Raw genomic sequence first — 25492 nt, forward strand, 5'->3', positions numbered from 1 at the left:
TAGGCGGTAGCCCACTAAACACCCTGGTGTGATAGAGACCTGGGGACACAGGTTGACAGCAACCTCTACTTTGATAACCACATTGCCACTGTAGTCAGAAAGTCCTATGTGGCAAATCTCATTACAAAAGGTTTCTCATCCAGGAAGAAAGAGGTCATAATCCCTCTCTACTCATCCCTCATTAGACCTATTATAGAATACAATGCCTCATTTGGTATGTACCTCACCAGACACCTACAACAACTAGAAAGGCCACAAAAATACCTCACTAAGAGGATCTTAGGCTTTAGACACATGCCCTATATGGACAGACTCAAAAACTCCAGCTATACTCTGTCTCTTATTGTCTACTTAGAGGCGATCTCTACTTGACCAACAAAGCCATGTCTGACCCAGAGCTGCTAGATATGCTGCACCTAAAGAAATCCCAACCCCTCCGTGCCACATGCTCCAGGGATCTAAACCTCATTACCACAATAAGCAGAACATGCTGGAGGGACAGGTTCCTAATCCAGATATTTCCCATACTTTGAAACAAACTTCCCATTCACGTTAAGCAGAGCACTTCACTGGCCCTCTGTAAGAGAAATCTTGCCGAGTGGATGGGCAATAGGAAGTTCATCCTGGGATCACTTCAGTGGCCTTGCTTGACAGCGGCACTGGAAACTAACTTTGGGTGGCATGATGCCAGGGAATCTTCTTGGGCAAGGCTTATATAGGCTCCAGGGCTGTTAGCCTAGTACACACCTATGAACCTATGAGCAGATGTAACATCAACACAATGGGGAATATTGCCTAGGAAAAAAAAAACTGCAAAATGTAGTATGAAGACTCATCACCTCTGCTCATCCCGCTTTTGAGGTGTGTAGTGGAGGGAACTCTGGAACCTGCATGTAAGAACTGAGGCCTTCTGTGCTTGCATGGTGAGTCCACCTCATTGTGTGTCAAACTAGGGTACTGCCATAGCATGGGAGCCTCCAAGGATGAGACTGTTGGGAAGCTGGCATAAAGAAGCTTGAAGCCAGTGGTAGCAGTAGAGTGAGAAAATAAATAAGTAACTTTACAGATTTTGGGGATTTTAGCTGTATTTGAAATATGCCATCACTGTCGCCCACTGAAGGATTCCAGCATTAGTCTGTTATGATCGTTACATTTTGTAGTTTGATAAAGGAAATGCAAAAATGCACTGTGTCGTGCACTTGAGCATTGACAGTGGAATACTTAAGGTGGTACTCAGTCTGATGTTCTTCGTGTTTCACTGTTGCAGTCATTACATTTGGGTAATCTGCTGGCAGGTTGCCCTCAGTCGGCCTGAATTTCAAAGTCTTGGGTCCTGCGTCAATTGTTGTCCTCTCTTCCATGACATCAGGTCATCAGGGGTATAAAACATGCAGCCAACGCCATTTTCTTTAGTCTTTCTTGCCGCGCAGTGCCTGAAGCAGAAGCATTTCGCAAGTGCCGGCTGGCCGACTACTGAAATATTCGAGTTTGAATTTCAGAACCGAAGTCTTCACTAAAGCTAAGTACCCCATTGGGGAAACTTTTTTTCTTGCTTTTTACTGATGTCAGAAAAAGTTAATAATTGTATTACTTGTGGGAAGCAAATATCTCATAAGGATTTCCATTTATATTGTATTTCTTGCCTAGGCCCTGATCACAACGTGCCTGGCTGTCGGTTTTGTGCTAGATTTAACCAACGCACTATTAAGCGTCTGCATATTTTTGCATCTAAGTATTTTGGAAACAGATTTAACTACCCAGAAAATATCGTCTGATAGCAATCCGACTACCGGAGTACATAAAAAACGCAAAGAAAAGGACAGAGAAAGGCAGTCGAGATCCAAACCTACGATGAAGCTTCTCCTAAGCCAGTCGCCGGTACTCAGTGAGGCGCTTTTGCAGCCCCTGATACCTGATACCTGCTACCTTTGAGTTACAGGCCTCTACCAACACCCAGGTAGAGTCCGGCATGCCGCACGATACTCAAGGTATTGGACCGACATGCGTCTCCCGTGGATGGGTCCGGAGCTGCTGAGCAGGCACCGGCTTTTGAGGGTGTATTCAGACCTCAATATTTATATATCAAACCGACGACAGCTGCAAAACCAAAGACAAAGGCAACTTCTAAAACTAAAAAACTGACGCATGAGCCACGTGCACAGGCCTCTATGCCTAAAAAACAGATGATCAAAATGGCCGAAGACCTTATTACCTTGAACAGGGGTACCTATCCCCCTCCAGATAAGAGGCTTAGGCAAGACACTGATTATGAATCTTCAGATCAGGTTTCTATTTCTTCTGATTCCTCTTCTGATCAAGAATTATCTATACCTCCCTATGAGGATTCTTATGCTGAGGAGTCTATTCCATCTGCATCTCCTCCAGAGGATTATTAATTTGGAGAAACCTTGCATACTTTGAGGGAGCATTTTCACTGGGAGAGTCCAGACTTCTCAGAATCAAAAAAGAGGCTCAGGGATTTCCTCCTTCTCCCTCAGCATAAGCCTTTAGCCATTCCCCCTGTTTTAGACATTGTGGATGATGTGTTTTCGGAGAAAGCTTGACCCCTTACCTCCGGCTCCCAGTAAGCCTGACAGATATTACAGGGTCCCTGACTCGCATACATTTTTATTTAGAAACCCTGCTGCTGATCCTGAAACTATTTCACAGGGTTCAAAGGGAGTTAAGGCCTCAACAGCAAAAAATCCTACCCCCTCTGACAGAGATTCAAGGGCACTAGTCAGATGGGGAAAAAGGTTTATACATCTGCAGCCTTGGCAGTCAGGGCCTTAAACTGTCAATTTCATATGGTTAAGTACCAACAACATGTTATGGGATTGCTGAAACAGAAAATGTTGATTTCAGAATGTGCAGAAAATAAAAAATTACAGGAATTATTGCATGCAGCTGAGCAAGTTGGAAAATATACTTTGCAGTGTGGTTTTGATTCCTTAGAGGCCTCCTGCAGGGCCGCGGTTACTGGATCTATGATTAGGAGGTATGCTTGGTTAAAGGAACAAAATTTGCCTGATCGTGGTAAAGCTAAATTACTAGATGCACCTTTACTGCAAGATTCTCTGTTTGGTATGAAGGCAGAAGAGGTTTTAAAGAAAATGGAAGACGAAGCTAAGTCTATGCAAACTGACTTCTTACAAGTGCAGCCACCAAGATTCAGTAGAAACTGGCCTACAAAAAATTGGTCCTTTCCTGTGTCAGACAGAGCTCAAAGGGACAAATCCAGATGCCCAAAGGGTTCCAGATACCAGGCGCAAGATTCATACAGGTCAAAGCAATGGGGCGCATCTACTTCCAAATCGGGGAGATAACGCGCAAACCTACAGAAAACAGTCCCAATGACTTCCCTCTGCCTACACCAAGCACTTATCTTTTGACAGCACCCTTAGGGGGAAAATTAGCACTTTTTGCTCAAAATTGGCAGTTAATAACCCAGGACAAGTGGGTACTAAACATAGTATAACAGGGATACAGATTCCATTTCCACACTCTGCCAATGGCAAACGGTTGGCCAGATCTGCTCACAAATCAATGGGCAGAGGCACAGAAACAGGTTACGTGTCTCATGGATATGGGGGCCATTTAACCAGTACCAGAACAGGAAAAAGGACAAGGTTTTTACTCAAGACTGTTCTTGGTACCCAGAAAGGACAAGGCCTGGCAGCCAATACTGGATTTGTCAATTTTGAACACATACCTGGACATTCCAAAATTCAAAATGCTGACTTTGCAGCAGCTTCTGCCCATGCTGGGCAAGAATGCTTGGCTGGTGACATTAGACCTAAAAGAGGCATACCTGCATGTCCCAATAAGACAATCGTGCAGAAGATACCTCAGATTCAAGGCTGGCTTAATGCAGTACCAATTGTCTGCACTGCCCTTTGGCTTATCTACTGCGCCCAGGGTGTTTGCAAAGTGCCTGGCACCAGTTATTGCATTTTGCAGACAAAAAAGTATACAAATATATCCTTACTTGGACGACTCTCTCATTCAAGCAGTGAACAAGGACACTCTTCTTCGACACCTGGCATTTGTGAATAGGCTTCTAACATGCCTAGGGTACACAATAAACGAAAAGAAATCACAGCTGGTACCCTCTCAAAAGATATCATTCCTGGGGGCAAGCTTGAATACAACTGCCCAGATGGCTTACCTTACGCCAGACAAACAAAGGCAACTGACTACTTAACTTCAAACTGATGGCAACAAAAACCCAGTCTTCTGCAAGACAAATTCTGCAGGCTCGGGGCTTCATGGCATCCTGCATCCTACTAATTCCATATACAAGACTGTATATGAGGAAACTTCAATGGTACCTAAAATGTTTATGGAGTCAACATTCACACAGTCTGGAAACAATGATTCCTCTCATTCCCTGCCTGCAACAAGAGTTTCTATGGTGGGCAAAGGCCTGTCACCAAAACATGGGATGGCCCTTCACTCTACCCCCTGCCAGCCAAACCTTAACAACAGACACATCAGGTTATGCTTGGGGGGCAGGAAGATGCATTCAAGGCATATGGGCCCCAAATCAAATGCATCTACATATCAACCAGAAAGAGATGCTAGCTGTTCAAAATGGCCTAACAGCCTTCAAGGACTTACTTCATCCAGGACAACTACCGATAAAGATGGAAAACACCACAGTCATGTGGTATATAAACAAGCAAGGGGGCACACACACTCATACCCCCTTTGCAGATTAGCCATGGCACTGTGGGACACAGCTTTGACCTACCAAATACATTTTCAAGCCCAATTCCTGCCAGGAAAACGGAACACTCTGGCAGACCGTTTTAGCAGAAACCTTATGGATCCTCACGAGTGGAAACTAAATCCACAAGTCTTCAGCATGATAACAGAGAAATGTGGGATCCCAGACATAGATCTATTTGCCTCTCCTCAAAATTATCAACTGAAAAGATTCTGCACAAGGAATTATCACAGACAAGCATGGAAAGTGGACGCCCTATCCTTCAGCTGGAAAAACCTATCAGTTTATGCCTTTCCTCCTCTGCCTCTTCTACCCAAGGTCATCCTAAAAGTCAGACAAGAGAAGCCAAAGATGATATTAATTGCCCCGGACTGGCCCCACCAATACTGGTACCCAATCCTAAGGAACTTGTCTCAATACCCAGTGTGGACCTTGCCTCAAAGACCACAACTACTGTCCCATCAAAACGATCATATCCTGCACAATCTACTACAGACTCTAAACCTGGCAGCATGGCTAATCATGTAATCATACAAACAACACCTCTCAGTAAAGCTGTGATGGATGTCATAGTACTAGAAAATCTTATACTGACAAGTGGAAGAGATTCTGTGCTTGGAATCAAGCACAAGGAACTGATACAGCAGAACCAAATATTCCTCAGATATTACAATACTTAACTGAGATGTTTGACAAAGGCCTATCTTTCTCATTAATCAAAATCCATGCCTCTGCCATTTCGGCTCATTACAACACAGAGTCACCAATCTTTTCTCATCCTTTACTAAAACAGTATCTTAGAGGAGCCAAAAATTGAAGGCCCCCTAGAAGATCACCATTACCTGCATGGGACCTCAATTATGTGTTGGAAAAGCTCACCCTGCCTCCATTTGAACCAGCTGCTACCGTTGATGTAAAGTTCTTACCATGGAAGACCGCTCTGTTATTAGCAATTACTTCAGCAAGAAGAGTCTCAGAGCTACAGGCCCTCATGGCTGTAGAGCCTTTTATCATATTTTACCTGGACAGGTTGTCTCTGAGGACAAACCCTACTTTTATGCCTAAGGTGGTTTCCAGTGTGGCTCTTAACCAAACAATTCATCTGTCAACTTTTTATCCAAATCCGCAGAACAAAGCGGAGAGAATTCTGCATTCCTTGGATGTACACAGACAGCTAAGATTCTACTTGAGCAGGACTAAAGCTCTAAGAAAAAACTGAGCAATTACTAGTGTCATATGCTGCAGGATCAGAAGGAAAGGTTATTTCAAAGCAGACAATTTCAAAGTGGATAAGCCACTGCATCTGTTTCTGCTACTCACACCATGGTAAACCTGTGCCCAAGGGCATTAGGTCTCATTCCACCAGAGCTGCAGTTACTTCAGCAACATTTCTCAGAGGAGTACCAACCAAAGACATTCTAGAGGCTGCTACTTGGAGTTCTTTTCACACCTTTACAAAGCATTACCATTTGCCTCTCTAAGTCCAGGGCAGGCTTACCCACTGCAGTGCTGCAGGGCCTTATAGCCGCATATAATGCTGTTTAGCTCCAGCCTCCCAACCATAGCTTTGGGATTCTACCCAAATGTAATGACTGCAACAGTGAAACGCGAAGAACACAGTACAGTTGTGTACACTAACCATAAATGTAGATGTTCGAGTGTATTCACTGTTGCATTCCAGGTTACCCTCCCGCCATCCCCCTGTTATTCTGAAGTTTATCTTTCTTTCACTATCTTCTGCAACCTATGTGGTGTATTTGCTTGTAGATGGAGGTAAAGTTTATATTCATGCATGTATTTATATATATATATATATATATATATATATATATATATATATAGCTACCTTTTTGGGGGCACCTGACATCGGGGGCAAGAAAAACTAAAGAAAATGGCGTCGGCTGCATGTTTTATACTCCAGACGACCTGACGTCATGGAAGAGAGGACAGCAACTGACGCAGGACCCAAGACTTTGAAATTCAGGCTGACTGAGGGCAACCTGCCAGCAGATTACCCAAATGTAATGACTGCAACAGTGAATACACTCTAACATCTATATTGATGGTAAGTGTATACAACTGTCTTTCTGAAAATTTGGCCCCACACTACTCAGAAATACCAGACGTAAATGGAGTCTTACAGATGAACCATTTCTTCATACTTGAATGTAACCTCAGCCTCTTTTTAGAGAGAATCTTATTTGTCTTTAGCTTTCTTGCATTTTGCAAAGTTTTTGTACAATGTTTTTGAAACTTTTCTACTGTGATGCAGTTTTACAGTTCCTGTAAATATTTCACAAAATGGGATGCTGAGACAAGCTGATAGTAGTAGGACCTTGCAATTCACTCTCATGAATGTTTTCACATACACTTAGCAACATTTATTGTCTTGCTTTCTGCTTTACAATGTGATAATTTCTTCATAATAGAGCTTAACATTTGCTTCTTTTCTTTTGCAAGTTGTAGTAACTATTTTAGTATTCCGTTCCACATTTCATTCAGTGTTAATTTTTACCTTTCTATTATTACATATTCAGTGTTTTTTTTTTCTTACCACCTGAACTGCAAACAAATGTTCACTGAATTCTCTCACTAAGCATGCCACACTTGGGCCTTGTTCTCTCTATAGTATTTCCACCTGTTTTATTAATAGTTTATTTTTTTTGTTTTATATTGGTAAAGGATAGTCTTTTGGCCATTATGTAATATTTTTTTATATACCCTGTAAAGCATGGTGAAATATTGGCATTTTTAAGCAGTACTGTCCAACTCTGTGACCCAATACATGTTTTGTCAGTGGTGTATGCAGATGTGAACTTTGCTCGCAACTTCATTTTCTATTCACTACTGTGTAACTAGTTCTTTTACCAATCTTGAGTTTTATTTCCTTGTTAGATAAACATGTATTTCAAAGTTTCTTTTCCTCTGAATGCAATGCTAAGTTTTAAAATAACCTGTTCTCAGCATTAACTGTTCACATAATTAAACTGTATGTAAATAGGTAGATATCTCCTAAAGATTTTTCTAGAATGGTTATTCCTTTTTTGTTTTTCACATAAAATTGGTAGCTGTAAGTAACAGAGAAAAAGGCTTTAATAAATCTTTTGAAATAGTTTGAAAATGTCAGGTATTTTGTTTGAAAATAAAATTGAAGTAGAGAATAGAATGTGTTTGCTCAGAAACTTCCTTGATGAGTCAGCAGTTTGATTCATCCTGTAACATATTTTTTTTTAAATTTTTTTTTAATATCTGTTTGCCTTCCTGCAGTTGTCCATTAGCTGTTGCTAGGGCTTCTCCTTTTCCAACAAGTCTGCCAAACCTACCTGGAGAACAATGCCTACCCATGTTTGTGGCTGATGAGAGGATTGAGGTATCTTGGACAGCATTGTACTGCTACTAAGGAGTGTATTTCTCTTATGTTCTATCCCCTGCACACATTCAGTAATGCCAAATGGGTAGAATATGCCATAGTTATTGGTATTGGACTGCTACTCATTTCCATAAGGAGCTGACACCCTGGAGAGGGCCATGCATACCCACAGGTCGTAGTGTGCAGCTGTTTTCCTGATGTCCACTAGGGAAATTAAATCAAACAAGAGCATCAACCCACCTCCCTCCAAATGGACATGCCCATTATCCCAGCATGCACCATCAGTCCCCTTGCCACTAAACTATTGTTGTCTGGGCAGTTTGTTTGTTTGCCTTTTTGGCTTTTCCCGGTTAGGGATCGCCACAGCGGAACTCTGGTCTACTAATGATTGGCAGTAGATTTTTATGGTGCCGAGTTGCCAGCCCGACGCCCAACCTTCAGCGAAGGCACGCCCATTCAGTAGGCAGGACTTTATCCCTGTATGGCATTGGCACAGGCTGTAACAGATTTAATTCAGCATTTGTTCTCTTGGAAAGTCCAGCACCGGGTAGACCATTTTGCCAATGCTAGCACATGCTTTGGTATCACATCCCCTATTATATAAGCACACTTAGCAGTTGAAAGAACCATTTGTTTTAAGACCTCACACAGTTTGGATCCCAGTCGTGTAGGATATCTTTAATAAGACTTGCATAGGTCTTGTCACTGTTGTTTTGTGGAGGAGCCAACATAGCACTGTCTTGAGTGCCAGCATTTCAGTTTTGTCACCTGCAGACATCTAATCAGAAGTTTTTGGCTTCACTCACTACCAGTGGGATGGTCCAGGTTAAGAGTTCCTTGTATGGGAGCTGGCAGGAGAGTCCCTTGCATAGCCTCTGATTCTGTCCTGAGCAACATTACAGTGACCAAAGTTTGCAGTTTAGGCCTCAGTCTAGTCCTCTTGGATTTAAGTACACTGAAAAAATATTCTTCTTTGAACTGCAAGACAGTTTCCAGTACTGATAGTTCCTGCCATTTGAGAGGGCCAGAAAGTCATGGCTTTGACAACGTGGTTGAGGGGAGAGTGTACAATCTGAGCTCAAATCCCACTGTGGCTACCTGGCCTAATGGCCACTATGATAATTTTTATGCCTCTGCATAGTTGTATTGGACTGTGAGGTTTCAGTGGTTGCAATTTAATCAAGAGATATCTTTCTCATGTCAGATCCATATTACTGGGTTTTGGAGTGGTATGCATTTCCCATCAACCTTCAGATGTTCTTCCCATTCTGGCTGCCAAACCCCTTACAAGTTCTGATGATGGATGCGTTGCTTGTCAGGAGGAAACCTGGATCCCACCTGCATCAACCACTTGGCACTGTAAGTTGGTACTTCCTAATGCATTCATTGGGACAGTCTATTTATATGGTATCTAAACAAACAAGGGGATATGAGGTCATACCTTCTATACAACAATGTGTTTCACATCTTACAGAGGCCACACTGTTTCAGTAGTTCACATCGCAGAGATGGTGAAAAAGCTAAAGAGCTTTGTGCTCTAGTCTTGTCCCCGAGCTGCAGATACAGAATCCATGTGTAGATCAAAACTTCCAAAATCAGACCATTGAAAAGATAGATATATCGGCTACCTTGAAGAATACAGTGCTAGCCAACTCATGCTCATTGCAGCAGGATAAAGGACACTTTATTTAAAAATCTTCTCAGTTCTGTCACAGGGAAGACTTTTATACATCTTCATTGCAGTCCTTCATCAAACTATTAAGGAAAGAAAGTAAAAGTGAGGCTGTTTGCCTAATATTGGCTGAGAAAGGTGTGGTTTCAGGCTGGCAGGTTCTTGACAATGCAAGAAACTGCTCTGGTGCTATACTGTAAGGTCCCTCTCTTTTGGGGCATCAGCCTGCTCCTCCTGAAGTTATGGCTTCTGCTGAAGATTGTTTGACTCTTTCCAATCTTTTGGCTAGTTTCTAAAATGCTTCGGGTTACTAGAAAGCCCCCCCCCCCATCAGGCAGACCTGTTCTGTCAAGTAAAAGAGGTTTGTATTAAATTTTATGTTTGATAAATACATAAGTGAACTTGTCAAAAGACTTTTCAACCACAACCTGGGGCACAGAAATCAGAAGAGGAGCCAAACTCTTGAGTACAAACGTTAGCAGCAGTATAGTAATTAACACAAAAACGTTACACAGCTGTTGACACTGAGTACAGCAGTTGGCATGTAAAGCAGAACATAATCCAGCTATTGACAAGTGTATGGAACAGTACAGGTGACCAATTGTAAGAGGGTTACTAGTAGGTGGATTTCAGAAGCGCTTTTACCATAAAATGAAACTGAAATACCCAGGGAATGCCATGGCTGTCTTAAGTCAGGTAATGGGTTGAATTTCACTACCTTTCAGGACAACAGCAATGTGTGAGGCTGTGAGGTTCCCACTCTAGGCCAGTAATCAGTGAGCCTGAATCCTCACCACTGACACTGGAGAGCAGTGTTCACTTGGAATGCAAATGGACACACTCAAGATTCTCAGATACAGACCTTTCTGCATCAACCACAATTTCCCTTAAGAGTGCACAGGGGACACACACAGCCCAGGGTCTGGGTTTCTCAGTCTGTTTCTCCCCAGGTCCTCAATAAGGCTCCCCACTGGCATAGCTTCAGAGTTAAGTACTCAGCAGAGTGCCCAAGCCAAGTCCTCCAGTAACCCCCTATGTGAACCCAGTGTCCCTGCCCCAAGTAGCTGACACAAACACACACTTTGAGATTTGATTGTCACACACACACACACACACACACACACACACACACACACACACACACACACACACACTTACTTAACTGGGAAAGGCTGGCCTAGATTTATTAGCTATGCCACCTTCTATCCAGACTATAAGGTAGTTTCACTGCCACCAGTCAGTTACTATAAGACTCTTAAAAGAGTATCCAGTTATATTGCGTGAAGTTAATATTAATACAAATGGTAATGTTGACTAAACAGCAAGACTTTCAGGAGTGGCCAGAATTATCACAAGATGAATATATACAAATACTCTCAAAACTTAAATATTTTTGTAAAAGGATCAGCCACAATGAGAAGTTTAAATATATTTAATCACAAATAATAACATGAGAATGCTAAATGTCTATTTACTGTAAAAATCTGCATTCCAGTCACAGGAAATATAAAAATAATACCGACTGAAATTTTCACACAGTTATAGAAAAACACTGTTTAGCTAGTCTCACTGTCTATTCCTGATTGACTAAAATAATTGCTGTTCCTACTACTGAATAGAACAAGGCAAGTGGTCCTTGTTGTCAGATCCAAGACTGAATACAGAATGCTCCTGAGACTTCAGTCTCCTCTAATATTATAACATTATTTCTGTACAGCATGACATCACATACATCTGGTCATCTGACTCTGTTTCCCATGCTATCACCAACACTAGAAGCTGCCAGAATGTTGGCACCTACATGTCAATATACACACAAGAGCATTGCTCAGATGTGGTGCAGCTGCTAGAAGCCATAAAACCATTACACTCTTCCTACAGCAGCGACAACCTATTCTCTAGCACAGACATTGCTTAACCTGTAAAGTAATTTAATTTCAGATATATTTTAAAGTCAGGTGGATTAACCTCTTCCCTTCCAGAATATGCTGTGACAATGTATATATTTAATTTAGTTACAGTAATACATGTACATTTCTTTTCCTTCCAGCAGGGCACACTGTTGATGCATTTTAATACAAGTAAACCTCTCAGATAAATTTTCAGCACAAACATTTACAAATCAGATATGCAAATGATATATAATTATTTACAAAATTCCAGCCAGCTGTGCTGGCATATGTTACACATCCTCTACCCCAATTTTCCTGGTTGGCTCACAGTACCTCCTATTTTCACAGAAGCATACTTCCCAGTTCAATTTTTTCAGAATGTCCAGATTTTTGCAGTCTGTTTCTCATAAAATTTGTAGTTTTTTGGAAAATCACTGAAAATTGAACTCCCTATTATAGTGATATACATTTGATTTTCACACTTGTTTGACACTTAATATCCTTCAGAAAATACATGCTAAGACAAAACCTGTTCTAGTAATGTTCTAAGATTATAACAGCAGTATTTAAAAGCTGCCCCTATTTTTGGGCCTTTGTGCCCCCATTATTTTAGGCTTTGTCTAGATTTCTTTCCTTAAGAGGTTGGGAAGTATGGTCTGAGGTAGCCTAAGCATTCTTTCTAAATTACCTACATTAGCAAATATCTAAAAGATAATCATTTAGATAAACTTAAAGTTGGTTATGTTCATCTCGTTTCACTTGGAGATGGACTATTCTGTCTAGTATGGATTACTAAAACCGTTCTCCCTGTTTACTACACTGATGGTGATATTTTGAGACATGAATTTTTGAAGAAACCGAAAGGTAATACTTTGGTGCAACAAAAAGCTAACCATTCTTTGACAGGTAACTTAAAAGGGTAGGTATTCTACAACAGGGTGGCCCTAGCTGTTATTGGGAGCCACCCAGCATTCTGATGTTAAGGTCAGTGTTGCTTCTGGCTTTTTGTAAGGGAAGTAAAATGGCAGATTTTGTTGAGAGTGGTTTGGAGGACTATAGTGGCATGGGAGGACCTAACTGTTACTAAAGGATGAATGTATAGAAGTTCAAGAATCAGGACATTGACCATTCTCCAATAGCTTGCTTTGCTTCAGAAATCAGAATATTTTCCATCTTTTAGGTTACCTTTAATTGCTCCGGGCTTTAGCTACAAACATTTTCATATGTATTAAGATGTTGTATACAAATACTATGGAATTTATTCAACTGTTTTTGAAAAAAAAAATTTGAGGAAAAAAAAACATTTTCATATGATAATTAAATTAGAGATTCTTGTCTTACTATTACCTCAGATATTTAAAGTTCTGTCTGACAGGAGAAGCAACAACTTATGTGACATACAGGCCTACATACCTCTGTTTACAGCTGTCACTTTTGTAGCTGTCTGTAGTTAGTCTAGAGCTGCACTCCTGTATTTGTCCCACATACCTCACAGAATTGGTACATACCTGTCTTTCTAACTTCATCAGCTCCTGTTGTAGGTTACAGGTCACAGACTTATCACCCCTCTCATACATGACATGCCAGTCTCTGTGCATTTCTGCTGCAGCGCCTCCCATTTGCACAAATAGTAGAATCATTTTCTGTAATGGTGTGATGTCAGTTTTATTTTCGTTTGCTTGTCAGCTTCTGCATTAACAGAGTATTATTTTGTATACCATCACTAAAATGGTACCTTTACGACTCTGTTTTTATACCATTTACACTAAGGTATCAGACCTTTATCTGGACTTTCCTATGCCTCTGCACATTCTCATTTCTTAGATGTCTAATTCTATTCTTCTTGTCTTTCATGCAGATGACAACTCCATCTATTTTAATCATGTTAATTGGGCTAGTGCTCATCAAACAAGTGTCATGCTCCTGTCATTCTCTGGTTAACTTTGTCACAGTCAGTGCTTTATCCATTGTGCCACGGATCAGGCTTGAACAAGAGTAGTGTTTTATCGTGAGCATTCTTTATCAAGCATTGAACGTGTGCAAGTAATAGTCCATTCTACCTAATGATGTTGGTTGGGATACCATTAAAGTTGGTCCTGGTTTTGATGTATTTTGCTTATACAAGTTTTTAGAGCTTACTAGTTGAACTGATATTTTCCTCTGTGTTGCTTAAGCTCACTTCAGAATTAGTAGAGAAGCTTTAGTACATTATAGGTTTTGATAGTACAAGAAGCACAGGTTGTTCTCCCATGTAATTTTATTTACACTTTGTTGACTTGGTTAGACCGACTGTGACAGTGGCCTCTCTTCAGGGGAGACCCAAGGTGGTATACAAGCTAAATGGAAATTTGACCAGGGCACTGGGGATCTTCCTCAACTCTTTGTGTACAGGAACTCTATTTGCTGTTACACCTTCCAGTCTGGGCAGGGAGGTGGCTAGGATAAACAGGAAGTCTGAAATCGAAACATGGAGGTGAAATAAAGTTTTTTTTTTTGTGTGTGTTTTAGAGGAGAGTGAAGCTGTTAAACAGCTGTTGAGCTGAATATGGCAAATGTTTAATCAGAAGTTAAGGGGAGTGAGGAGAAGGGAGAAAAAGTGGAGGAGAGTTGAGTAAAAGGCAAAAAGAGGGACTTATTCCAGTAAAACTTGTTTGTAGCAGATTCTGCAACGTGTTTTGGTGCAATCCTCCAGTTAGGGGGGGTGTGTGGGATGTTTTATTTGAAAGAATTAATTGAACAGAATGTGCTGAGAGTGAGAAGGCAGTGTCATGGGGAGAAATAATGGACAGAATATAAGTAGTAGTAGTTCAGGAAATAAGGAAGGAAGAAAATAAATCGTACTCTCAAATGTTGAGAGAAGGTGAAAGAGAAGTGAGAAGAAAGCATTGGGTGAGGATAAGTAAAATGGAAAAGGAACTGGACAGGTACAAAATATGGGACAGAATCATTTCACAACTGGGTATTGAACCCAGAGAGGTAAGGGTTCTATTAAGAAAGATACTTTTTGTGACATTTTTTTCAAGGAGGCACAGTATATGGAGAAGTTTTTAGAACATTATGAGAAGAGTAAGAATGAAACCCCCTGAAACTTGTTGGTTGTGCAAACATGTAATAGGGATGCTAAGAAAAAACATTTGTACCATTTTGAACTGAAGTTGAGAGAGATGATTTCAAAGAGTACTTAAAAACTGCGTGTAGAGATGTAATGATGATGGAGGTTTATGGACTGGGGATGAGAATGTGGTGGTGTACCGAAATTGCAAAATGACAAATAATGCATTTGCAGAGTATAATTAATGTGGAAGGGAATAAAGGATTGGTTTAGATATTGGGGACAATGGTTTAGATATTGGGGACAACCAAAGACATGTTTTTTGTGTGGTAAAGATCATTTAATTAACAATTGTGACAAAAGGAAATGTTTTATTTGTGGTAAAGTTGGTCATGAAGCAAAAAAATGCGAGCAAAATGTATAAAGTGTGAAAATGTATAATACTTATGGATGGATTGTAATGCTACAGAAAATTATACATAGAAGGCAGATCAAAGTAGAGAGAGAGTGTATTAGTAGATAATACAGAAGAAACAAAAAGAAAAAATGAATGAGAAAGATATTAGATTGGAAGTAAATGAATGTATGAGGGAAACAAAAGAAAGAGAGAGAGGGGAAGAAGCAAGTAATTCAAGCAGTGAAGGGGATGATAAATGGATAAGAGTTAAAAGTAAAAGAAGTTCTATTGGGAAAAGAGTAAATGATAGAAAACAAATTTAAAAATACAGGTATAAGATGAAACGAAAGGAAAAGAATAAAGGCAACAGAAACTCTCGCAAAGTGACAATTTTAACCATTTATTGTGAACAGCATAAAGATTGTTCAGCGAAGGCTACGAGTGTTAGTATGGTGTAGAATGTTAGATGATATTATAGTATTAATAGATACAAGAATAACAGAAGAAGAAAGAATACAAGTTAATGGATTATGGGGAGCCCAAGGTTATATGGCATTTAGGAGATGAAAACGGCTCAGGCATAGCAATTTTATGTAAAGAATGTATAGAAATTCTGGATTATACATTAATAGTACTGTTAGAAAGAACAGTAATATAAGATGGAAGAACCAAATATATAGGGTAATTGCACTCTACACGTACACTTTACAAAAACAAAGAGATTATGTGTAAGAAAATACTTGATTGTGAATATAAATATGCAAGTGATAGTAGTGGGAGACTCGAATTGTGATTTGAGACATAGGCAAAAAGAAAGGATGGATGTAAAAGTTATTTCAGATAGGATCAAAAGTGGTAAAATGTACTTATGGAAAAACAAACATTGGACATAGAAAAGGAATTATCTGAGAACTAAAATCGATTACTTTATAGTATCAGAAAGTTTAAGTATATTACATCAAGGAGTTAAAATTAAGGGTTCTTCAGACCATGTAGCAATCTGGATAGAGTTTTAAGAACGAATAGGTTATATAAGAATGGGTAGAGGGATAAAAGGAATAAATGAATCGGAGCTAAATGAGTATGTAAAGACAATACATCAACTATGTTTGGATCATATAAACATGAGATGATTTTGTAAAGATTGGACAAGTTGGTGGGTCAGTTTAAAAGAAAAATGGAGAAAAGAAGTACCAGAATGGCAAAAGACAAAAAGAAGATGGTTGCAAATATAAGGCTATCAGTAAACAAGTCTTTAACAGCATAATAGAAAATGTATTTATTTTATTTTATTTATTTATTTATATTTGTTGACCAGGAGTGTCCGACTGGACGTAGGTCCATTTTCAGCGGAGGCCCGGGGAGAAAAGCTCCACAGTTAAAATAAACAGACAGTAGTTATATTGGATTACATAGTGATTAACAATTTACATAGCAATTAATTACAGCATATTTACAAATGAAGAACCCTAGTACTTCAGTAGACAACTAGAATCTTTATCTGTGAAGTACATAACAGACATTAACAAATGTTACAATAAGAAATTCCTGCTGTATAATAAGTACTAGGCTTATGAGCATCTGAGCTTGCTATAATCAAGGTAGTTAGTGGAGTGGAAAGAAAGGTAGTGGTTGGATGGGGTGGGTGATGATAGAGTGGGAGTAAAAAATAAAGAAGAGTTTCTAGAAAAAGCAATAATGTATGAAATGAACCAAGAGAAAATTAAAAAAATAGTATTCAAACAAAGATGTTTTTACAGGGAAGAAAGGAAGTAATAGCATCATAACTAAGTAAAATGGTTAAAAAAATAGTTAAGGAATTAGGAAGGGTGTATAGTGAATACGGAAAAAAGAAATTATGCAGACAGTAAAAAGACATATTTTGAAAACTTTTTCCATATGTGACACTTTAAGAAAAAAATAGATGGAACTTAGAAAAATTAACTAAAGAAGATGATTAGAGAATGGAAGAAAAGATTACAATGATAGAATGTAACAATTTGTTGAATACAGTAAATGTAGAAGCAGCTACAAGTTTAGATGGACATGAATATCTAATTTATAAGGACATGCAAGAATGACAAAAGGAATGTATTTTAGAGGTGTCGAATGAATGGTTTGAAAAAGGTGTAAATGATGAAAAAAATATGTATGGGTGCAATGAAATTTATATGGAAAAAAGGAGGAAAGAGCGGACATAAACGGGAGACCAGTAGTATTAAACAATGTTGATTATACGATTTGTATGAAAATAGTAGAAAAAAAGAATGCTAAGTAGGGCTAATAAGTTGCTGACTGAAACAATTTTTGGGGTAAAAGAAAAAGGAAGTCACGAACTGTTAATGTTAAGAGAATTGGTAAATGATGTAATAACTAGGAAAACAGAATTGAAAATACTAGTAGGAGATGTAAGTAAAGCATTTGACCAGCTCCGGCATGAAGCATTATGGGAAGTCTTGAACATAATACAAGTAATAAAATAGTCAATGTTTGGAAATCTATATATAGCAAAAATAAAGCAAAACTAGTGGTTAATGGTTGGTTAAGTGAGACAATAGAAATAAAAGTGGTATTAAGCAAGGATGTCCAGCAGGTAGTATTTTATTTGCATTAATTATGAATGCGATAGTTACCAAGATAAATTTCGCATTGGAGGAAACTAAATATTGTTCACCAGAGGGAATTCACATTCCAGTGATCTCTTATGTGGACCATCAGGTTTGTTTGTGTCTTTCAGCTTTTCCCAGTTAGGGGTCGACACAATGGAACTCCGGTCCGCTAATGATTGGTAGTGGATTTTTACATACCGGGTTACCAGCCCTGACGCACAACCTTCAACAAAGGCACGCCCCATTCACATATGCCTTCACACAGAAGACGCTCTAGCTGAGAATCGAACGGGACAACGTATTGCTATGAGGCGACAACGCTACTGCAGCACCACCACTGCAGATGCGGACAATCAAGTATTAGTTGTTAAAAATGAATGAATGAATATAGCTATTAAGACACTTAACAAAGAACTAAAGGTGTTATGTTTAAGTATTAATGAGGGAAAGAGCAAAGGACTGGGGTTCTCTGGAAAAATAGAGGTATCTAGTTTAACAAACAAGAAATAGAAATTCTAGGAATAAGGTTTGGTATTGAACAACAGAGAGAGACAGTGGAAGGATATGATACTTAAGGAGTACTTGGTCTGGTGAATATTTAAACTTGCATATAGAAAAAATAATGTTTAAGTAATTCTGTAATATTTGGTAAGATGGCATATCTAGCAAGCATATTTTATGATGCCACTAGAATGTAAAAAGGAACTATAGAATGTGTGATTTACATTTATATGGGGATCTAGATTGAACCTTATTAAAAGAGGAATTCTTTGTTACCAGAAAAGGAGGAGGGTGTGGGTTTAGTAAACACAGTTGTATGTATAGGCTCATTAAATTTATAAAATATTGATAGGACTACAGCAAAAAAAAGAATATTGTTAAGGATTATAGAGGAAAAATCAATATGAGAAAAGCTTAAATGTTTAAAAAGAAGTAAAGGAATTGCTTGTATGGATATGAAATTATATTAGAGAAAATATTACTGTTGAAAATTGATTTAACATAGAAAAGAACAGGAAAACATGGTATGAAACTATTATGAGAAAATTGTATTATATTTACCCTTGGAAGCATTTGAGAGAGAAAAAAGTGAAAGCTGTAAGAGCAAGGATGAAAAGATGCAAAAAAAAAATATGTAGAATGCACAGATTTTGCAGAGATTGCTTAAAGATATGCTTCCAGTAAAGGCAAATATGCCATGTAAAACAATACAAGATAGAATATGTATATATTGTTGCAAATTAGAGACCACTGAGCATGTTCTGAAATGTAAATGTGTAAATCAGTTGTGGGAAGAAATATGCGACTAAGAATGTTTAAACGGATTGAACTATGTTACATGTATAAATATGGACATGCTAGAATATGGATACTATGAAAATATGAAACAGTGATAAAGATTAGATGAAAATTTCTTTTTATAATATGGATTATTTAGAATGAATGAGAAAAAATATAATGGGGAATGGCAATTGTCAGAAATTTTGAAGAAAATAAGATTTTGGTTGTGGAAAAAAGTGAGGGAATGGAAAAGTCTTGATATTTTTTTTTTTGAAAATGTGTGAATTACTTGTACATAATTGTAAATGAGCTGTGAATTTTGTATATACAATATTTGTATTCTGAGAATTTTAATAAAGGATCCCATACTCTCCTCATAAGTACCATTTGATCTTTTATATCCCCCTGTGCTATCACCAACTCGGGCAGATGGGGCCTTGGTTTAATGTCTCATCTGAAGGACAGCACATTCAGAGGTGCATCACTCCCATATGCTGCACTGCAGTGTCAGAACTGGAAAATTAATCCAACTCCCTGAAGTGGGAATATAGTTCACAACCTTCTGCATCAAAGGTGTGTGTTCCACCTGGTGAGCTAGTTAGACTTACAGCTGGGCTTCCTGCTGACTGTGGCTTGGTGTGGGAGGTTAGTGACATTTCCCGTAAGTGTGTGCGCCTGTGAGATCTGAGCAGAAGAAGAATTTCTGCCTGAATTTTAATCCTTCATCTTATGAATTCCCTGGAGGAACGGTCTTTCTGTTTGAACATCTACAGTTACAGTTAATGCCATCATACGGGTGCATTGTTGTAGGTGCTAAGTCTTGCTTTTTTCCTTTATTTTCAGGAAGTATTCTTGCTCATCTCTTTAATTTCTCCAAATCTTTTGGGTTTCTTATACCATGACTGGAATAGACCCCATTCCTAAGTTAAAGTATGATTAAAGTTCATAAAATTAATATTATTTCAATCTTTGATGTCAGCCAGAAATGCTCTTCACAGCACCCACAATGTGCCCTGTAATGACTCCTGTAATTCGTATGGAGTTGCATATCTAAATATGATTGTAGATTCTTTTTTTATAAGACCCATTGCTCCTACTACTATTGGAATTGTCTGGGTATCTTTGTTGCACATTGCTCTGGTTTCTATCTATAAATCCTGATATTTTATGGCTTTGTCTCTCTCTCTACTCAAGACACTGTAGTCACTAGGTGTAGCGATTTCAATGATCAGTGCTACTTTTGTCTTCTTTTCATGGACCACTATGTTTGATTTTTTCACATCTGTCTTTTGAACTGCTGGGTAATGGGTGATTCCATATGATGTAGACTTCCACATTTTCTATGATGCTTTGTGGCTCATGTTTCCAGTGTTTTTCAGCTACTTCAATATTATAATGTTTGCATAATCCCCAGTCCGACAGTCTTGCCACATTATTATGCCTTTCAGTATGCGGTCCTTCTGCCATTAGTATATCACAACTAGCAATGAGGCGTGTGACTGTTTCCAGTTCTGTTTTACAAAACCTACATTTGTCTGTTTCTCCCACGTGTTCAATGAACGTTGTAAACCGATGTGTACGCAGCCCACTGTCTTGGGATGCCAATATTAACCTTTCATCTTTTGGTTGGAATTCATCTGTCCCAAACCATCCCTGTGTTTGATCCTGATCAACATGAGGTTGTTCCAGGAGTTTTCTATACTTGAAACTATATTTATGCATTTTCCACATTTCTTGCCTTCTCATATGCATCACAATGTTTTGTTTTTTTGGCACATTCAGTTGCCTGATTTTTATCTACTTCTGGCTTGATTTCCATTCCCGCTTGACACCAATATGTTTCTAATAGACTAAGAAGGGCAGTAGTCTTAGATTTATTCTCGTGTTTCAAAACTTTCACTATGTTTGGGTCTTATGAGGTCACCAGATATGTATACAGTCCCACAATTGCAGATCTGTACATGTAATCAATTTCAAGGAGGCCCATACCTCCTTCGGAACGAGGAATATATAATCTTGGTGTGCACTGATTTTTATAAATCATTTGATGAGCATGAATCATCCTTGTTTTTCTGTCTAATCTACCCAGCACGTTTTGGGGCCAGTCAATCATTCCAAAACTGTAAGTTAAGACAGGAACAGTAAATTGGTTTATAGCTTGAATTTTGTTCCTAGATGTCAATACTGTTTTCAGGAATAATTTAAGTCTTCTAAACTATTCCTTACTAAGTTTTATTCGCATTAGTTCATGTTTTATTGTTTATCCTCCATCAGTTAGCAAATATTTATACACTCTCTCTTGCTCAAGTTCTTTTGCATCACATTCTTGTCCCAAACTGATGTTCTCTTGGTGCTGCAACTTTCCTGCTTTAAAGTTGCTTTTGCACATTTATCAAGATCAAATGACATTCTTATATCATCTGAAAAGGTTTTGACTACTTGCAGTTGTGCTTTCAATTCCTCATGTCATGAGCTATACAGTTTGAAATGCATTATCGCTCATTTGTTGGAGTGAACTAGTGGATGCACAGACTTGACATCTGATACTTCTGTATAAGGGTTTACCTGCCCCCAAGTGTAAAAGAATCTGAAAACATATGTCAAATTGTAAAAGAAGAGAAATCAAACCTTGTTCCTGTGCTATTGGGCGGTGTCCACTTGTAGATCAAGTGATTTATAAGAATTGCTGTACCACTTTGGCAGAGGAGAGGAAGAAATCTGAGCTGTAGTTCCATCATCTTTAGGCTTTGGCACCTATTGTTGTTTAGCCTTTATCATTTCAGCCCTGTGGCTTTGTACCATACTGTGTTGTATGCCAAATTCTCTTTCAGTTCTGCAATCCGTGACCTTTGGATACTTTTTTACCATTTCACATGTCTCTTCAGTGCTGGACATCTTTTTCTCTCAAAAGCTAAGCTGTGCTTGAAATTCAGATATTTCATTGTCAGTCCTTTCTGTCTGCAGTGGGGATTATTCATACCAGAAGATTAAATTGTAATACTAAATGATGGGTATGGAGAAGGTGAAGCACTGAAGAGGGCAGACTATGTACTTATTGGAAAAAAAAAAAAAACTGGTAGATATATAAAAAGAATCTTGGGGCAAAATCAGAACCATAGAAAACCAGGATGGCTAGTTTTGTCATGTTAAATTATGACAACTCCCATTTTTTTTCTCTGAATATAAGAAAAAGATTACACTCCGCTATCACAGTATTTTCACAAGAAACCAAGAAACAAGAAACTTCACAGATAGGTAAAAAGTTTCATTACAAGGCAAGTTAGACAAAAAAAATGAGGCTTAAAGGCATTTCACTTATATTCTACATTTAAGATCACTTGTGCATTTTTTGATAATCAAATGATACTTGGGAGGAAAATGTGACTGAATTTCCTTTTCCTTTTTATTTTATCCTGTTACTGCAGTAATTGCACTATTAAATTTATTTTGATAATGCAGTGCGTTTGATTGGCAAACAGTGGTGTGATAGTAGGTAAGCAATCTTTAGACTTTGAGATACAAGTGTGTGCCAGTTTTAAGTTTATCGAATGCCCGTGTTTTGAGTTCTGACAACACACAAGTTTGATTAACTTTTTTTTGTTGTTAGGTAAAAGTAATGGCTTCTATAAGAAGACCAAAGCGTCTGATTATCAGAGGTAATGATGAAAAGGATCATCCTTTTCTCGTAAAGGGTGGTGAAGACTTGAGGCAAGACCAGCGAATTGAGCAACTTTTTGATGTTATGAACATCATTCTTTCACAAGATGTAGCGTGCAGCCAAAGAAATCTGCAGCTGAAAACATACCAGGTTATTCCAATGACAACAAGGTAAAGACAATCAGTGTTATAACTGGAATTTGAATTTCTCCATTTTTGTTGCATAGTAATAGATATAAAAGCTTTACAGCTTGATCTTCAGAATCTTTATTTGGCATTTATTGCTTAACTGTACAACATCCTGCTAGTGAGTAGCACTTATCTGGCAAAACAGTGCTTGTCAGTTCACATCAGGGGACCAATCCTTTTTACTTCCCATCATTATATCCACGAAGAAGCATAAGAGAAATCGGGGCCTTATAAGGGAGTGGCATTAATTCTGAGTTTTCCTCACTTCTGTTTTTGTTCACCTATAACTTTCCTCATTATGAAGCATTTTTGCATAGTGCTTTTTTGTGCGTGTCTTTTTTTTTCTTTTCATTTTTTTTTTGCAGTAAGCTTTGTCCTTTTTTTCCTAATTAAGTTTTAATTAAGGAACCTATCTTTAAGAATAAGGGTGATGTGCAGAGCTGCAGTAACACAGAGGGATAAAATTGATCAGTCACAGCTTGATGTTATGGGAGAGAGTAGTAGAAGCTAGGTCAAGAAGGGAGGTGATGATTAGTGATCAGCAGTATGGTTTCATCCCAGGAAAGAGCACTACAGATGCAATGTTTGCTCTGGGAGTATTATTGGAGAAATACAGATAAGGTTAGAAGGAGTTGCATTGTGTCTTTGTAGACTTGGAGAAAGCATATGACAGGGTGCCTAGAGAAGAGTTGTGGTATTGTATGAGGAAGTCGGGAGTGGCAGAGAAGTATGTAAGAGTGGTACAGGATATGTACGAGGGTAGTGTGACAGTGGTGAGGACTGCAGTGGGAGTGACGGATCCGTTTAAGGTGGAGGTGGGATTACATCAAGGATCAGCTCTGAGTCCTTTCTTATTTGCAGTGGTGATGGACAGGTTGACAGATGAGATCAGACAGGAGGCCCCATGGACTATGATGTTTGCAGATGACGTGATCTGTAGTGAGAGTAGGAATCGGGTTGAGGAGACTCTGGAGAGGTGGAGATATGCTCTAGAGAGCAGAGGAATGAAGGTCAGCAGGGCTAAAACAGAATATATGTGTGTAAATGAGAGGGAGGGTAGAGGAATGGTGAGGATGCAGGGAGTAGAGCTGGTAAAGGTAGACGAGTTTAAGTACTTGGGATCAACAGTTCAGAGTAATGGTGAATGTGGAAGAGAGGTGAAGAAGAGAGTACAGGCAAAGTGGAATGGGTGGAGAAGAGTCTCAGGAGTGATTTGTGACAGACGGGTACCAGTAAGAGTGAAAGGAAAAGTCTACAAGATAGTAGTGAGACCAGCTATGTTATATGGGTTGGAGGCAGTGGCATTGACAAAAAGGCAGGAGTCAGAGCTGGATGTGGCAGAGTTAAAGATGTTAAGATTTGCACTCGGTGTGACTAGGATGGATAGGATTAGGAATCAGTATATTAGAGGGTCAGCTCATGTTGGACAGTTTGGAGACAAAGCAAGAGAGATGAGATTGCGTTGGTTTGGACATGTGCTGAGGAGGGATGATGGGTATATTGGGAAAAAGATGCTAAGGATGGAGCTGCCAGGTAAGAGGAAGGCCTAAGATAAGGTTTATGGACGTGGTGAGAGAGGACATGCAAGCGGTTGGTGTAATAGAGCAAGATGCAGAGGATAGAAAGAAATGGAAAGAGATGATTCGCTGTGGCGACCCCAAATGGGAAAAGCCGAAAGATGATGAAGTTTTAATTAAGGAATGTGCGAGCAGATGATCCTGTGGTTAGAAAGTGGCCAGACAAGATAGGTGCTCAGCATGCACATACGTGATGGTATATTATGCTCCCCCAAAGTTGGGTGTTTTGTAAGTACTTGTTATCAAATAAAATCCTGCAGGTAACTGAAAAGAAAGTGTTGGGTAGGTCTAAGGTGTTGTCATTCTTCACAAAACAAAGAATTGAAAGCTCTGACTGTTGAGATAGTAATCTAAGAAATCATGACACTCTTCAAAACAACTTTAGTAGTACTACACCTCTCTTTCAACTGTCATCATCATTGCTGGTTTGCCCTTTGATCTTATTTTACTAAATTCCTTGCATCAGATTAACTCTGATGAAGGTAGTTTCAGAATTTTACTATTGAGGTCTCATCTTACTCTGGAAATTGAACCCTGATAAGTTCATCCATAAGACACTTGAGAATATAGCCAACCTAGACAAGTCCCTACTTTTTGCCATCACATTGAAACATTCTGTGCAGAAGTATCATTGTTAAAAGTCTACTTGCCAGAAAGTATTTTGACTTGACTAAGTGCCCTCCAATATCCCTTTTGAAACTTTATCATCTCACATTGAAATCAGCTGATTTTCTAACTTCGTCAGGGTCTCCGTCTTCCTTCCACAGGTTGGTAAAGGATTTCATTGCATTATTGGAGGATGAGATTTGATAACATGGAGCTGTCAACAAAGATGTTCTGTACATCCATTCATTTCATTTACTGTCATTACTTCACATTTTCTATGAAACATGCTTCCTCTGTCTTAAAAATTGACTAACAAATGAAAACCTCGGCAGATCCACCAGTATTAGCAAATATCCAATAAAACCGTAAAAACACACAGTCACATTGTGTAAAAATATCCAGAAGCAAGTCAGTAAAAAGTAAAATGGTTGAGCACTTTCATCCTAAGTGTCGGACTTCTT

At 38.9% G+C, this 25492-nt stretch overlaps 1 protein-coding gene across 1 annotated transcript in view; it reads left to right on the plus strand.

Moving 5' to 3' along the window:
• Positions 1–25492, plus strand: part of PRKDC (protein kinase, DNA-activated, catalytic subunit) — a 4917417-nt gene that overhangs the window by 4609830 nt on the left and 282095 nt on the right. Inside the window, exon 74 of the mRNA XM_044065724.1 lies at positions 22610–22830. Coding sequence (XP_043921659.1) covers positions 22610–22830 — 221 coding nt within the window. The remainder of the gene's footprint in view (positions 1–22609; positions 22831–25492) is intronic.

The sequence above is a fragment of the Protopterus annectens genome, chromosome 3.part0 (assembly GCF_019279795.1).
Source record: "Protopterus annectens isolate FY-2018-M chromosome 3.part0, PAN1.0, whole genome shotgun sequence".
NCBI lineage: Eukaryota > Metazoa > Chordata > Ceratodontiformes > Protopteridae > Protopterus > Protopterus annectens.